Source organism: Miniopterus schreibersii, assembly GCF_964146895.1.
Source record: "Miniopterus schreibersii genome assembly, chromosome: 14".
In the NCBI taxonomy this organism is placed as follows: Eukaryota; Metazoa; Chordata; class Mammalia; order Chiroptera; family Miniopteridae; genus Miniopterus; species Miniopterus schreibersii.
This window is the reverse complement of record NC_138114.1, coordinates 34,596,902-34,611,454: the sequence shown is the minus strand read 5'-3', so window position 1 is coordinate 34,611,454 and position 14,553 is coordinate 34,596,902. Positions and strand designations below refer to the sequence as shown.

General features: G+C 45.8%; 1 protein-coding gene across 1 annotated transcript; it reads right to left on the bottom strand.

Moving 5' to 3' along the window:
* Positions 1 to 173: 173 nt before the first annotated feature.
* On the bottom strand, positions 174 to 6,056 carry HHEX (hematopoietically expressed homeobox). The gene is made up of 4 exons (XM_081158728.1): positions 5,540 to 6,056; positions 3,311 to 3,489; positions 3,067 to 3,117; positions 174 to 1,269 (listed from the first exon to the last, which is right to left on the bottom strand). The coding sequence occupies exons 1-4, from the start codon at positions 5,898 to 5,900 to the stop codon at positions 1,051 to 1,053; spliced, it is 810 nt and encodes a 269-aa protein (XP_081014854.1). The 5' UTR covers positions 5,901 to 6,056; the 3' UTR covers positions 174 to 1,050.
* Positions 6,057 to 14,553: the final 8,497 nt, after the last annotated feature.

Sequence of the window (14,553 nt, the reverse complement as noted above, 5' to 3'; positions counted from 1 at the left end):
ACCCGCTCGCCCAGGCCCAGAGCCGCGCCCTCGGGCGCCCGGGGCTACAGGGGACCCAGCGAAACGCACCCCCGGAGGCCCTGGGGCTGGCGGGTGGCGCCCCGCACCCCGAGGCAGGTGGAAGAAGGGGTGTGGGCGCGCTCTAACCAAAGAAGTCTGACGGAGCCAGTCGTCCCACCGACAGGTTTATTTTATAGGCAGGTTACTCGTTTAAAAACACATTTTGGCAATGTTTTTTACAGTGAACAATTTTATATATATATATGTATATATATACACACACACATTATAAACACTGTTTGATATAAAACACTGTATCTACAATCTACTTACATTTAATTAACCTGCTCCTTCTTCTAGTTCACTGGGCTTAATTTTAGTCCCCAGTGAGTCAGTTTCTCTCCTTGAATTGGAAAGTACTATCTTTAACACCTTAGAAAAGCAGGTGCTAAGGGATAGTGCAAAACAAGCCTTTAAGATTATCGGCTCTGTCTAACAAAAGGCACACCACACACCCCAGAGACAAGAGCTCTGAGCTGCTTTTGGATTTAAGGCAGCGGGGTAAGGATGTCATGTAAGAGGAAAGAATGTTTCCTTTTGAAGGCTGCCTGAAATGTGGGCCCCTTTCCGAGGCACACCTCTGGATTTAAGGTACCCTTTGGTTTTCCATTAAGTGGGATGAAGATAGAAATTACAGAAAAGTTATTCAAGAAGATCCGTTAAAATCTTTAAAGTCATAACTTAAAATTTTAACCAAAAACTTCAAAATTACTTTTCATAAATAGGAGGGGGGGAAATGGTTTCTTAAAAAGGGGGTAAAGGTAATCAGTGAAAAGTCCCCTTATCGTACAATCTAAAATCAATATACAAACTGTTTAAGTAAAAAATTAAGGTTTAAGTGTGAGTCGGTTATTTAGCCAGTGCACCAAATATTTCAGGTTTCCAGAACACCAGAAAACTGGTTCCCTTTCTCATAGAGTTTTCCAGTTGTCTTAGAGATTTTCTGTTGCAAACATCATTCCCAAGTCCAGTTTTCAGAATGTGCCAATGTCAGTGAGCATTAAAATAGCCTTTATCACCCTCAATGTCCACTTCCTGATCGGAATCCTCGGAAATCTCCGATTCAAGGTCTTCCTGGGAGGCCGGGGAAGGTGAACACTGAGAGCTATCCAAAGCACCTTTATTCTGTTCAGTGGGCAGGTCTTGCCTCTGATCACAGGGATGGTCCAAACTTTCCACGTCATCTTTTTTACTGCTTTGAGGGTTTTCCTGAATGAGGAGGGTGAAAATGGAGGGTGGCAGATCATGAAATATGGAAGAAGTGGGACATAAATCAAAGCGTCTTTTCACCCTCTATCATTTTTTAACTTTTAGTTCACCAATTGCTTTCCACTATGCTCTTTACATATATAATACATACTTTTTCTCACTCTGGAAGAAGTTCTTTTCATATCAGAGAAAGATTATACTCTTGCCAAATAAGAACAACCAATCACAAATATATCTGTAAATGTATTATGTCAAATGAACACTAATTCCAGCCCAAACCCACGATCTGAAGATTCATAGAAGTTTAGAGGGAAAAAGAAATCAGATCATTGCAGATACACATGATCAGCATTCTTCGAATAGTTAAACCCTGCCGATTAACAGGGCCTTCTAGACATTTTTAAAAATGAATGCTAAATAGTGATTAAAGATAAAGTTTCCAAATTATTAGACTGACTCCTTTTCATCCACTTTCTGGAGCATATTTATAAACATACATAAATATGTGCAACCGGTTACAAAATCATGGCAAATAAATAAATGAAGAACTGGAAGAATGTTGCCAACTGAAAAGGGAAACAACTACAACTTAAAATCTGAAGGAAATTTCTGGAAAATATTCCCATATTACACAGGTATCTCTATTTTAAAAGTCCCTGGTAAACTGCAGTCACACTTCTGACCAGGAACTAAATGAGTTAATAAATATTTAATCCTATGTTTGTCTAAAATGGACATAAACACTATATGGAAATATTATAAGGTGGTGGGTTTTTTTTAAAGCAAGATTACAGAATAGTAGATTCACCAGGCTTGCATGTATGTAATAAATATACGCACAAGGTCAGAAATTGAGAGGGAACCTGAAAATGTTTACATCATGTTAGAATAATGAAATTATGGGAATTTTATTTCCTGCTTCAAAATGTTCTTTGTGACACTATCTTGCTTTTAATGAAAAAGTTTTATAATCACTGTATTTAAAAATGCACACTGCTTTCAATTTCCCCACTCGTACTATTGTTTCAAAAATATTTTTACAATAAACTATACATATACAGGCACATGAACAATTCATCAATTTTCAGATTATTTTGGAAAAGACATCCAGATTAGGACATCATAAACAAATCTTTAGCCTTACGTTAATAGAGCTCCTTTAAAAACTGAATTAGTTTTTACTCTTTATCACATATTGCGTAACAAGGTCATTGGAAGAAAGACTGTTAGAAAGTTTAAGCTACTTCCCAAACAGGCTTGGATAGTCTCTTACATGTTTTTATATTCATTTTAAGAGCTGGCATTAGATGGGAAATAATTTTTAAACTCTTTGATATTTAATTCTTCTAAAAAAACAGTGCAAACAAGACTTAAAGGTGTTTATTTCCTTATATTTACCCTTGAGCTCTGCCTGGTTTTATTATGGCTGTGTAAATAAAAGAAACAATTTTCTCCCAAAGATAACTGCTTAAGTCATTTACTGTCAATTACTTTATCTTTCCTGCGTTAATTAGATAAACAACATATGGGGTTTATAAAACAATTAGCCAGGAGTTTTACTAGCCAGTGTGTGAAAACCCAAGCATAATTGATATAGGAACTGCATTAGGTGCTTTTAGCATTACTGCCACCTGAGCAACTCATCCTGAATTTCAGCAAGACTATTTGCCTTTTTAATCAAGGTGAAGAGGTTAAATAGTCTCTCAAATGACTTTTGCATACAACCTATAACAGGCCTCGCATTGAGATAACCTGATAAAAATATTTATTTCCATAGAAACAGAACCATGTCCCTACCTGTTTTAGTCTTCGCCATTTAGCACGTCGATTCTGAAACCAGGTTTTGACCTACAGGAAAAAGAGAACAAACTTGCCACCAGCCCAGAATCCCGAGGGACCGGTGGGGAGGAGGCAGACTGCGGGCTGCAGAGCAGACCAGAGCATCAGAAGTTGGACAGTAAGGCTGACAAGCAACAGCGCAGGCTGGCTGCGCATCTCTCCGCCGCCCCTCCACCCTGGCCCCAGGAAGCCGGGCGCTCACCTGTCTCTCGCTAAGCTGCAACATCTTGGCCAGGCGCTTCCTCTCAGGCGGGGAGAGGTATTTCTGGGTCTCAAACTTCTTCTCCAACTCGATAGTCTGGTCGTTGGAGAACCTCACCTGGCCGCCTTTCCTTTTATGCAGAGGCCTCTGCAAGAAAGGGCTCCAAAGCAGAGGTTTGCCTGGGGGGCAGCAAGAGTGGTGATTAGTGACAGCCCTGGAGCAGCTTGGCGACCCCAGACCTACCTGGCCCTGGGGGTGACAAAGGGGGTAAGGGGACTCAGGAGGACACCCAACCAGACACGGACCAAACATATTGCCACCGATACAGGTACATACCCAGAGACACAGAAACAGCTAAAGTCACACACATACGCTGCATATAAACAGAGACCGCCTTACACAATCACAGACGCATACACACAAACTTCACACCCGGAGCTAAATACCAACATCCAAATCTTTTGAACCCCAAAAGAATACCCATCATAGGTTGAGCTTAAAATACCATGACCCTCTTTAACCAGTCCCTCTCCAATTTATCTACAACGCTTTGCACCTGTAGGCCCTTTCCCTTGGTGAACCGCACTTTGCAAATACCGAGGGGTCTGCTGGAGAGAAGCGGCGCCGTGACATTACCCGAGGCGTCGGAGCCAGAGGCCGACCGCGGGAGCCTCACCAGGGGCCACGCGCCGGGCTGCGCGGGAAGCCCTTGGCCGCGCGTGGCGCTCCCATTCCTGAGCCCAGGGCGCCGCGGCCTCCTCTGATTTCACACCCGGCCCGCGGGGGCGGCCAGTTAAAGCCACCCCGTGGGCTATGGCAACATTTCCGTCAATGTGTTTCCTGTTGGTCTATCTCGAAAACCCTTTGCTTCCTCCTGCTCGGTCCCAGCAGTAACCCAAGGAAACCCAGGGCGCGCTCGGTGAAACGTTCGCCCCCAAACCCTGCCCGGCCGCGCGACCCCTCCCACCCCCAGCACCAAACCCTCGAGGCCGGAATAAAAAACACAATATAACAACTTTTTAAAAAAGAGCGGTAAAATATAATCCTCCACCCCCATCTCTCTAACAATGAGCCGGTGGAGAACTGAGTTAAAGGCCGTACCACCGTAACATTAGAATGTTAATGAACTAAAATGATACTTGTCTCCGGGGTCTCTACAGAAGCTGCCAATAACAAAGAGCAGATTTAAAACCCTGGTGGCCCGAGGCGAGAAGCCCGGGTTCCTTATTTACTCAGGGGCTTCGGACGCCGGAGGCGCCAGGGGCCCCCCGGCGCGCGGACCGCGGGCGCCCGACGTGCCTCAGGCCGCGCTCCGCGGGGACAGGCCCGCAGAGGCCACGCGCCGGCGCGCCCGCAACGCCGCTCCCGTCCCAAGACGTGCCCCGCAGCCCGCCCCCGTGGGCCTGCGCCTCAACGCTTGGGAAGCTGGCATTGTTTTTTCTGCGTGTTATTTTCGAGATTTTGCTTACGTCAGGCTTCTGACTGGTGCAAAACAGCCTCAAAAAAAAAAAAAAAAGGAAGCAACTGGTTATTTTAGCTGCCATAAAGTCACATCCCATACAGAGGAAATGAACAATATCAGAAAAACGGATCCCGGCTATCAGAAGTCGAGTGTTTCCTGAATTTGTCTGTATTGAGGATGTCGATAAAATAATCAGCAGCGCGCACTGCTCCGGGGGAAGGGTCTGCTTCGCGCAGCCAGGAAAACACTTAACAGCTTCTGAAACCAGATTTACTCCTATCGAGAGCTCAAGATTTCCTGTATGAACGGAAAGGGTCAGGCTCTTGCTCTGCACAAGCTTGCTGAACCAGGTCCAGCCCCGTCTCCCCCCGCGCCCGGCGACTACCCCTGCCCCGCGCGCCCCGGCGCTCCCCGCCCGGCCCCTCCAACGACGGGGACCCCTCCCAAGACGACACGCGCGCCCACAACCGCCTCCGCCCACCAGCCCGGGCGGCCGCGCTCCGGGTCTCGCCCGGGCCGGCGCCCCGACGCCCGCGGGGTTCAGGAAAACCAATCTGAGTCCCGCCGCGGCCGCTCCCGCCGCGCGCCGCCGCCGCCCGCGCCTCCCGGCCCCGCGCGCGCCCGGGCGCCGCGTCTCAGGCGCTTCGGCCACAACTTTCTATTGCCTCCCCCGCCGCCCCCGCCGCCTCCCGGGCGCTGCCACCTGCCGGGTGGCGCCTTCCTCGCGCCGCCGCGGCTCGGCCCCGCCATGACCCCGGCCGCCTTACCCAGGGGGTCGTGGCGGAGCAGGGCGTGCGTGTAGTCGTTCACCGTCCGCGAAAAGGGGTACAGAGGGCCCCCGAAACCGCCGGGTCCGTAGGCGGCGGCCAGCGCGGCGGCGGAGTGGTGCGAGAAGGCGGGGTGGATCGGCGTGGGCTCGTACACCGGGGTCCGGTAGGAGGACACGAGGCTGGTGAAGGAGGAGTTGGGGGACGGCAGCGTGGGGGCGGGGGTGGGCGCGGCGGGCCCGCGGCCCAGGATGTCCTCGATGTAGAACGGCGTCGGGTGCGCGGGCTGCAGCAGCGGCGTGGGAGCGTACAGCGGCACCCCCACGGCGCCCGCCGCCGGCCCGGGGTGCGGGTACTGCATGGCTGCGCTGCGCTCCGGCCCCTCGCAGAGCTGGCGGCCCGCGCCGCGGCGCTACATTTATCCGCGCTGCGCGCTCCCGGCGATAGGCTCCGCTGGCCGCGGGGTGGGGCCGCGCTCTCTGGCCCCTTCCTGCCGCCGGGCCCTGCGGCCAATGGCGCGGAGCCCCGGGAGCCACCTCCCGCCCCCACCCTTGGCCCGCCCCCGCCGGCCGAGCTCCCCGCCCCCGGGGCGCGCGAGCTCCCGGGCCCCGAGGACCCTGCGCCCCGGTGCCCGGGCCTGGGACGCCCTCGAAGAAAGCCCAGGGTCGTGTCCGTCGTGGGAGACGAGAGGAAACAGCTGCGGGGGACGCGGACTCAAGCAGTTTTAGCACAGCCGGGGGTGCATCTCTGTCCAAACTCGGGGGCACTGATCCAGGCCCGAGCCCAGGGTGGCGGCACCGGGCCCCTGGCCAGGGGTAACTGGACTCGGGCCCCGCAGCTGGGGGCCACCGGCAGGGCCGCGCCCTCGCAGGTCTGGAAGTGCCCTCCCTGGGCGGCGCGCTCCCCGGAGCAGCGGCGGCGCCGGCGTCCCCGGAGCTCCTAGCGGGGGTGAGCGCCGCGGGGTCCCGGGGCAGCTCCGAGGAGGGGGATCCCCGGCCCTTAGCTGTGTCCCAGGGAAGTGAGGCTCACTACACTTCAGGTGCGCCGGACGCTTGGCCGCTGCAGCCCGTTTCATTTTGGGGGCCCCCGGACCCGGCCACTTCCCTGGGGGCGCAGGCAGAGAAGCCCCTTCGGGCAGGAATCAAGGGAAAGCCGGGCGATATGGCTCCAGGTGGAAACTACAGCCTTCTCCGCCCCAGCGGGGGGATGCTCCGTGTCCCCGCTCCCCGGGCGCTGGGGGGTCGCAGCTGCGCGCAGCCCCCCTGTTGCATTCTGCACGTGTTTTCTATTGAAGCGGTGATGCTGCCCGGTGTGGCCCCGGCTCTGCGCGGCTCCCCTCGCCTGCGGGGCAAGGGGGCATTTTTCTTGATTGACGCCCTCCTGCGGTCGTCACACCTCGCGGTGAGCGGCTTCGGCTAAGGTCCTCCATTAATCGTAGAAATGAAAAGACTTACCAGCCTTTTCTATTGAGATTTTTTTTTATTTCCATCTTGGAACGATTTCTCCAACTGCAGCCGGACCGCAGTAGGAAGAAGCGTGGACTGGAAGCCAGGCGGACCGAGTTCGAGTTTCACTCCTCACATTTTGGTTGAGTAACTACTCTGCACCAGCAGTGAACAAAACAGATGTAGTTTCCTGTCCTCGCCAAGGCAGGAAACAAATTTTAATACAGTGACTTGTGTATGTGCCATGAAGTAGAAGTATGTAATGATCTGAAACGTTATAACAAGGGGACATCAGCTAATTGGGGAAGGGGGCATGTTAAGGAAGAGAAAGTGGTCCCCAAGGAAGTGATGTTTGAAGACCCAGTAATTATCAAAGAGCCTAGAGAGGGAGGAACAGTCCAAGTCCCTGCAACAGCATGTGAGTGTTACTAATGCACCTGGTCAAGTCACCCTCCCTGAGCTTTTCTCATCTGAAACATTTAAGACTTAGCCTAAAGTCTTCTAATCTTTTTGAGGTGGGATCATAGACACCTTTCAGAATCTAAGGACAGACAAGAGCTACAAGTATAGACAAACACAGTGAACGTAATATGCAACATTGGAGTTAAAACGTTGGGAGAGGGTATGAATATTTATCTGTGCCTTTGCTCTATTACATAAACTATCTCTGGAAGGATATACAAAAAACATAACATTGTCTATGAAGAGAGAGGTGAAGTTGGAAACTGTGCCTTATACTTCATGAATATTTGGAGACTTGAACAATGTGGATGTGTGATGTATTCGTAGTAAAAGTAGGTCCTTGCAGAAGTGGCTGATTCTAAGTCTGGGGCAGGAAAAGTAAAAGATGAGCTGGAGGCATCTCCTGCCAGAAACCACAAAGAGAAAACAAACCTCCTTGATGGGTCTTCATTGGCCGAACTTGGGGTGATTGATGCATCAAAGTCACATTCTGGATTATAACACATAGACTATAACAACTCATGGTACCTGAGTATCTTGTGATTCTCAGAGAAAGGGATGGTAGATGGTAAAGCTGGAAGAATGCCAGCTAACAAATGTAGAAAGATTGGAAAAAATCAGAAAAATGTAATTCATTCAAGGAAAAATCGTCCTTGATCACCAAAACCATTGAGTGAGACATTGTTGAGGATGAAGGTTTTCACAAGGTATCACCCCAATTGATTGGCTTCTGGATTAAAAAAGAAAAAATCTACAAAGGCCTTTTGGGAGAAAATAGGCAAAAACTGAACATGAATTGTATGTTAGATGACATTATTAATATTCACTGTGTTCGTAGTAATATTGATATTGTGGGTAAATGTTTTTATTTTGGGAGGTGACAGCATACTATTTAGGGGTGAAAGATTATGATATCTGCAACTTCTTTTCAAATAGTTCGGTATACACACACACATATGCACACAGAAATGTGTATATAAAGAGGGAAATAATGTTAGAAATGAAAGCACTGTCTCATTTTCTTAAGGTAAAAATTATTTGAATTATTTGTTAAGTCTGCTTACAAGTTCAGGTGGTGTATTGCTCCTGGGAACCACCTGTGGAGGGCTGGCTGGATCATTGGTGCCTCCGCGGTCTGATCTGATGTTGTGCCCACTCCACCAGTCATAATTCTCATCACATGGCCTGATGGAGATTTCAGGCAGGTGCTGGGAGATTATGAAAGTAACGTGCACTTCTGTGCACCAAGGACAGACACAGGATTTGGGGACAAAGATAGGACAGTTATCTGAAGCTCAAAGATGCCTTCAAAAGTTATGTTTGAGTCTGTAATGATTTGGACTTCAGTGGCCTAAGCAGATAACTGTGATGGTTATTTTCTCACAAAAATGTTTTTCCCTCATCTTTTTGCCTGCCCCTTCCACCTAGCAAGTAATTGAGATGATCACAATTCATTTAATGCCTTTACTAGTCAGCCTTAATTCTCCATCTTGAAAAATAGTACGGATTTATATTGTTCAGTGCATGACTCAGCCACCAAAAAGATAAAACTCTACAAAGCTAACAAAAATAAATAGGAAATGCCAGGGAAATAATCACTAATTAGGAAAAGGAAGCATCATCCCATTTCCTTTAGTTAGCCGCAGACCCTGTGAGGTGAATGGAGATCTTAAAAGGCATTGGTCTAACATTCCAACTCAGCTACATAATCCTCACTAGCAAATTGAAGCACTTAATTCTTTTAAGCTATATAACACTACCTCTTCTAAATCCAATCGTCAGATCCATGTTCATTTTGCTATAGTTAAAAAAAAATTACAACCACATTTGTGAATGTCACATTTATTGAACTACATAATTTTTAATATCACTTGTGTAGGTTTTATAGTTTGTTTTATTGTTTTAAAAGTCATTTGGGGCTCTAAAAGAACAAGATTTTTCCAAAGTTGTCCTTATAATTTTTTTCACACAGTCAGAACTAATAAAACAAAACTGTTGTAGCTATTTAATTCAAAATCTCTTGGAGTTTCAATATTTTTTCTCTGCTGGATACTAAAACCAATAAAGCTACATGAGATTTTAATTATATTCTGAATTAAACAAGACTCTCTCCAAAAATTTGGCACCATTTATTTTAGTCACTGCTATTGTGCAAGAGACCAAACTTTGTAAGAAGGGAAGGTAAGTCTCACCTCTAGTTTATCTACTAGGAACTTAGGTAAATTATTTGCAACTTATTTTCAATAATTAAATATACATAGAGGAAAAACTTCACATTAGCGATAGTTTGAAAGCATCAATGGATTGAACTGTAACAATTGGTTCTATTTTTACTTACACTAAAAGTTTTATTATTTTCAGCTGTTGAAATGACTAAATCATTTAATCACATATCAAACCATTGTATTATATTTTATTCAATATTTGACAAAATGTAATTAATTGGGCATTTAAGGCTCTACTAACTTAACAACATGCTAATATAATCAAAGAAAAATGTCTCGTTCATGTCATGAATGGAATCAGCTCTGGACCACATGGGCAATAGTCACCATGATGTCACTTCAGAGATGTCCACATTTTACTTACTACAATGTACCTTGCATAGTATCATAATGTGGATAAATTGGACGATGGAGCTTTAGGTAGAACTTAGGATATTTGCTCAATTTTAAAAGTGATGAAGAATTAAGTAATAAAAAGACAGAGAATCCAGTTTTTTAACCAGGCAAAAGATCTGAATAGACATTTCTCCAAGGAAGACACACAAAGGACTAATAAGCACATAAAAAAAGATATTCAACAGCATTAGTCATCAGAGAAATGCAAATCAAAACCACAATAATGCACCACTTCATACCCACTAAAATAACTGTAATAATTTTTTTAAAAAACAGAAATTGCCAAATATTGGTAAGGATATGGAAATTTAGAACCCTCATACATTGCTCGGGCAATGTAAAATGAAGCAGCTGCTTTTGGAAAACAATCTGGCAATTCCTGTAAAGGTTAAACATAAAATTACCACATGACCCAGTAATTCCACTCCTGGGTATATACCCAGGAAATGAAAATATATGTCCACACAAAAACTTGTACACAAATGTTCATAGCAGAATTATTCATAAAAACCAAAAAGTGGAAACAGCCTAAATGTCCATCAGCTGATGGATGGGAAGTTAAATGTGGTACATCCAAGCAATGGAATATTATTTGGTAATAAGGAATATGCCCTGGCCAGCGTGACTCAGTTGGGCATCATCTTGTGCCCACTCAAGGCACATGCCCAGGTTTTGGGCTCCATCCCTGGTAGGGGGCGTGCAGGAGGCAGCCAATCATTGTTTCCTTCTTACATCCCTGTTTCTCTCTCCCTCTCCCTCTCTCAAAATCAAGTTTTAAAAAAAGGAATAAAGTACCAAGACATGCTACAATATGAACTTTGAAAACATTTTGCTGAGTGAAGGAAGGCAGACACAATAGACCATATCTTTGATGACTGCACTGATACGAAAGGTCCAGAACAGGCAAATCTATAGAGACAGAAAGTAGATTAGTGGTTGCCTAGAGCTAAGGAAGTTGGGAATAAATGGAGGCATGTACCATGGTGAATTTCCTTCTAAGTACTGTTTATCGCCATCCCATATGTTTTGGTATGTTGTGTATTTGTTTTCATTCGCCTCAAAGTATTTTCTAACTTCTCTTGTGATTTCTTCTTTGATCACTGGTTATTTAGTAGTGTGTTGTCTAATTTCCTCATATTTGTGAATTTCTCAAATGTCCTTCTGTTTTGATTTCTAATTTCATTCCATTGTGGCTGGGGGACGTACTTTGTATAACTTCAGTCCTTTTCAATTGATTGAGACTTGTTTTATGGTCTAACACAGCAATTTTCAGTGTGCCGTAGCACACTGGTGTGCCCCAAGAATTTTTAAAACATGCAACACCTGACTATTTAGTCAGGGGCACTGACCTCTTTTCCCTTAGATTGTCAAGTAAAAACAATGACAACAGCCTCCAGTGTGAATGAGTCAAAATTATACCTATTTTTTTGGTCAGATCAGCATTGATTTGTTGTTTCACTTAAATGTGCAGCCATCAGTTGATTCTTGTATGTGTCCTGGTGCCCTGACCAGGGAGCAAACCAGCAACCTTGGTGCATGAGGACAACGCTCCAATCAATTGAGCAACCCAGCCAGGGTGCTCTCTTCTTACATTTATTAACATTTATTTTATGCTGAATTTACTCCTGGGTCATAAGGTTTTGTTTCTTCAGTTTCTTCTGGGATGGCTTTGTGGGGCAATTCACCCAGGAGCTCGATAACTTTGGTGCCACATCTTGGGAGCTGTGTTCACCTGGATGTGTTCAATGACCAGAGAATCTACCTGTAAACCATTAAGTTCATCATTACTCTGCATTTTTAAGCAAGTGCAGCAAAAATTCTGCACTTTTTCTGGGCCACCAACCCTGTGTCCAGCCCCAGTATTTGGCCTGGGCACACCTACCAACTGCACCATTGTAACAACAGGATGGTGCACATTGCTTCTGTAAAGTGACATCTTTGATACTTGGTGGCTTTTTGGATATGCATACCCTTGATGGCCCGGGCAGTTTCACAAGTGTTCCTAAAGCAAACACAAAGATGTGAACCTCTTCATTTGCATGATATTGTGGTGGTTTCTGAATCAAGTGAATAGCAAACCATTTTCAGAGGTCACCGCAGACGGCTGATAGGAAGAGCTACTAGGTTATTTTTTAAAGCAGCATAAACAGATGTGTTTTATGAACACACGATGTACGCATTTTTATTTTTTCCTTTTTTGATATTCTTTTACTTTTGGCATATTTTTAAAAATATATTTTATTGATTTCAGAGAGAGGAAGGGAGAGAGAGAGAAACATCAATGATGAGAAAGTCATTGATCCGCTGCCTCCTGCATGCCCCCTGCTGGGGACCAAGCCCGGCACCCGGGCATGTGCCCTGACCAGGAATCGACCGTGATCTCCGGGATCATAGGTCAACTGCTGAGCCACGCTGACCAGGCATTTTTAGGATATTTTTAAATTGTAGCATTTAAGAACTATTTTCTCTTTGCTAATTAAGCCTACCTACAATATTGATGCCTCTATGATTCAGTTACCTCTTCTTTGATAGATAGTAGGAATCCCATTTTATTGTGAATGGCTTTTATTTTTAGGTTAAATCAGATAATAGAAAAATGAATCATTTTGCCCGGCCGGGCATGGCTCAGGAGTTGAGCATCGACCTGGGATCCAGGAGATCGTGGTTCAATTCCCAGTCAGGGCACATGCCCGGGTTTCGGGCTCAATCCCCAGTTGGGGGCGTGCAGGAGGCAGCTGATCAATGACTCTCTCATTATTGATGTTTCTCTCTCTCCCTTCTTCTCTCTGAAATCAATAAAGATATATTTTAAAAAATGAATCGTTTTAAGACTTTTGTAATGTATACAAATATTGAATATGCTGTATACCTGAAACTTACATGGTATATGCCAATTATACCTCAAATTTATTTTTGTTTTAATTTATCTTTATTGTTGAAAGTATTACAAATGTCCCCCGTTTCCCCCCATTGATCCCCTCCACCCTGCATCCCCTCCAGGCCTTCATCACACTATTGTCTGTATCCATGGGTTATGCATATATGCATATAAGTTCTTAGGTTACTCTCTCCACACCCACCACCCATCCCTGCATCCCTCTGAGATTCATTAGTCTGTTCCATGCTTCTATGTCTCTGGATCTATTTTGTTCATTGGTTCATTTTGTTCATTAGATTCCACATATGAGTGCGACCATGTGATACTTGTCTTTCTCTGACTGGCTTATTTTGCTTAGCGTAATACTCTCCAGGTCCCACCATGCTGTCTCAAAGGGTAAGGGATACTGTGCCTTTACAGGTGCATAGTATTCCATGATGTAAATGTCTGAGAAGATGCTTGATATGATTTCAATCTTCTTGAACTTCTAGAGACTTGTTTTGTGTCCTAACATGTAGTCTATCTTTGAGAATGTTCACATGAAACTTTGTGCTTTGGCCCTTTAAGAGGGTGCCTGCATTTCCAGCCATCTCTCCCTGGCAGACAGAAAGCCCACTGCTTTTCACAGCCAGATGTTATGTGGGCGCCTTTCTCAGTTCTGATGCTCTGGGCTGGGAAGCCCAGCCTGGGGTTTAGGCCCCAGAGTCCTCAGTGGGAGCCCCCCACAGCCGAGATCTCCCTCCGGACCTTCAGCTGCTGCCTGTGGGAGCCCAGCGAGCCCTCTCGCGCCTCCACACTTCCTACCAGTCTCTCTGCGGCCTCTGCTTTACATCCTTGGTTATGAGGATGCTCCCCAGCTCGTCTTCAGCTGATTATCCAGGATGGCTTTTCTATATTTTAGTTGTAATTCCAGTTTGGTCCTGGGACAGTGTCAGTGTAGCTTCCACTCCATCCACCACCATCTTGGAATCTCCGGAATCTCAAGACGTTTGCTTGGAATTCCAGAACAAATACCTTTTCTCCTTCCTGCTGGATGTGAATTAGTAAACACACAGGCCAGGGAGCTGCTTACACCCATCTTGGAACCACCAAGGGTGTTAGGCAGAGACTAGGCAAAAAGAAACTAGGTACTTAGTGACATTGCTGAGGTGCTGGACCAAACCTCACCTGAAGCTTCTGGACTTTACAGTTATATGAGTCAATATATTCCTTTACTTGTGCAAGTAAAATTGGGTTGCGTTTTCTATCACAACCAAAAGGTTTCTAGCTTTTGGATAGGTCAGAAAGAATCAAGAGTCCAAAGACTGGGTACTAGTGCCTGCTTCATGCCAACTAGCTGTGGGACTTTCCATGAGCCCTCTATGCTGTCCTTCATGGGCCTCAGTTTTGTCTCTGAAATACATAGAGGAAGTATCAATTGAAAATTTTTAATGAATCACTTTAAAGTACATAATTCAGTGGCATTAGTATTTTCACCATGTTGTATAACCACATCTATCTAGTGCCAACATATTTCCAACATCCCCAAAGAAAACACCATACTCATTAAGCAGTCAGTCCCCTTTCCCCCTTCAACCAGCTTTGGCGAACACTGTTCCTGTGAATGTC

Excerpts from the sequence above, each read along its gene's own strand:
- HHEX (XM_081158728.1), bottom strand. The coding sequence starts at position 5,900 with ATGCAGTACCCGCACCCCGGGCCGGCGGCGGGCGCCGTGGGGGTGCCG. Across the intron at positions 3,118-3,310 it reads TGCAGCTTAGCGAGAGACAG|GTCAAAACCTGGTTTCAGAA; the intron begins GTGAGCGCCCGG and ends TTTTTCCTGTAG. Across the intron at positions 1,270-3,066 it reads AATGGCGAAGACTAAAACAG|GAAAACCCTCAAAGCAGTAA; the intron begins GTAGGGACATGG and ends CTCCTCATTCAG.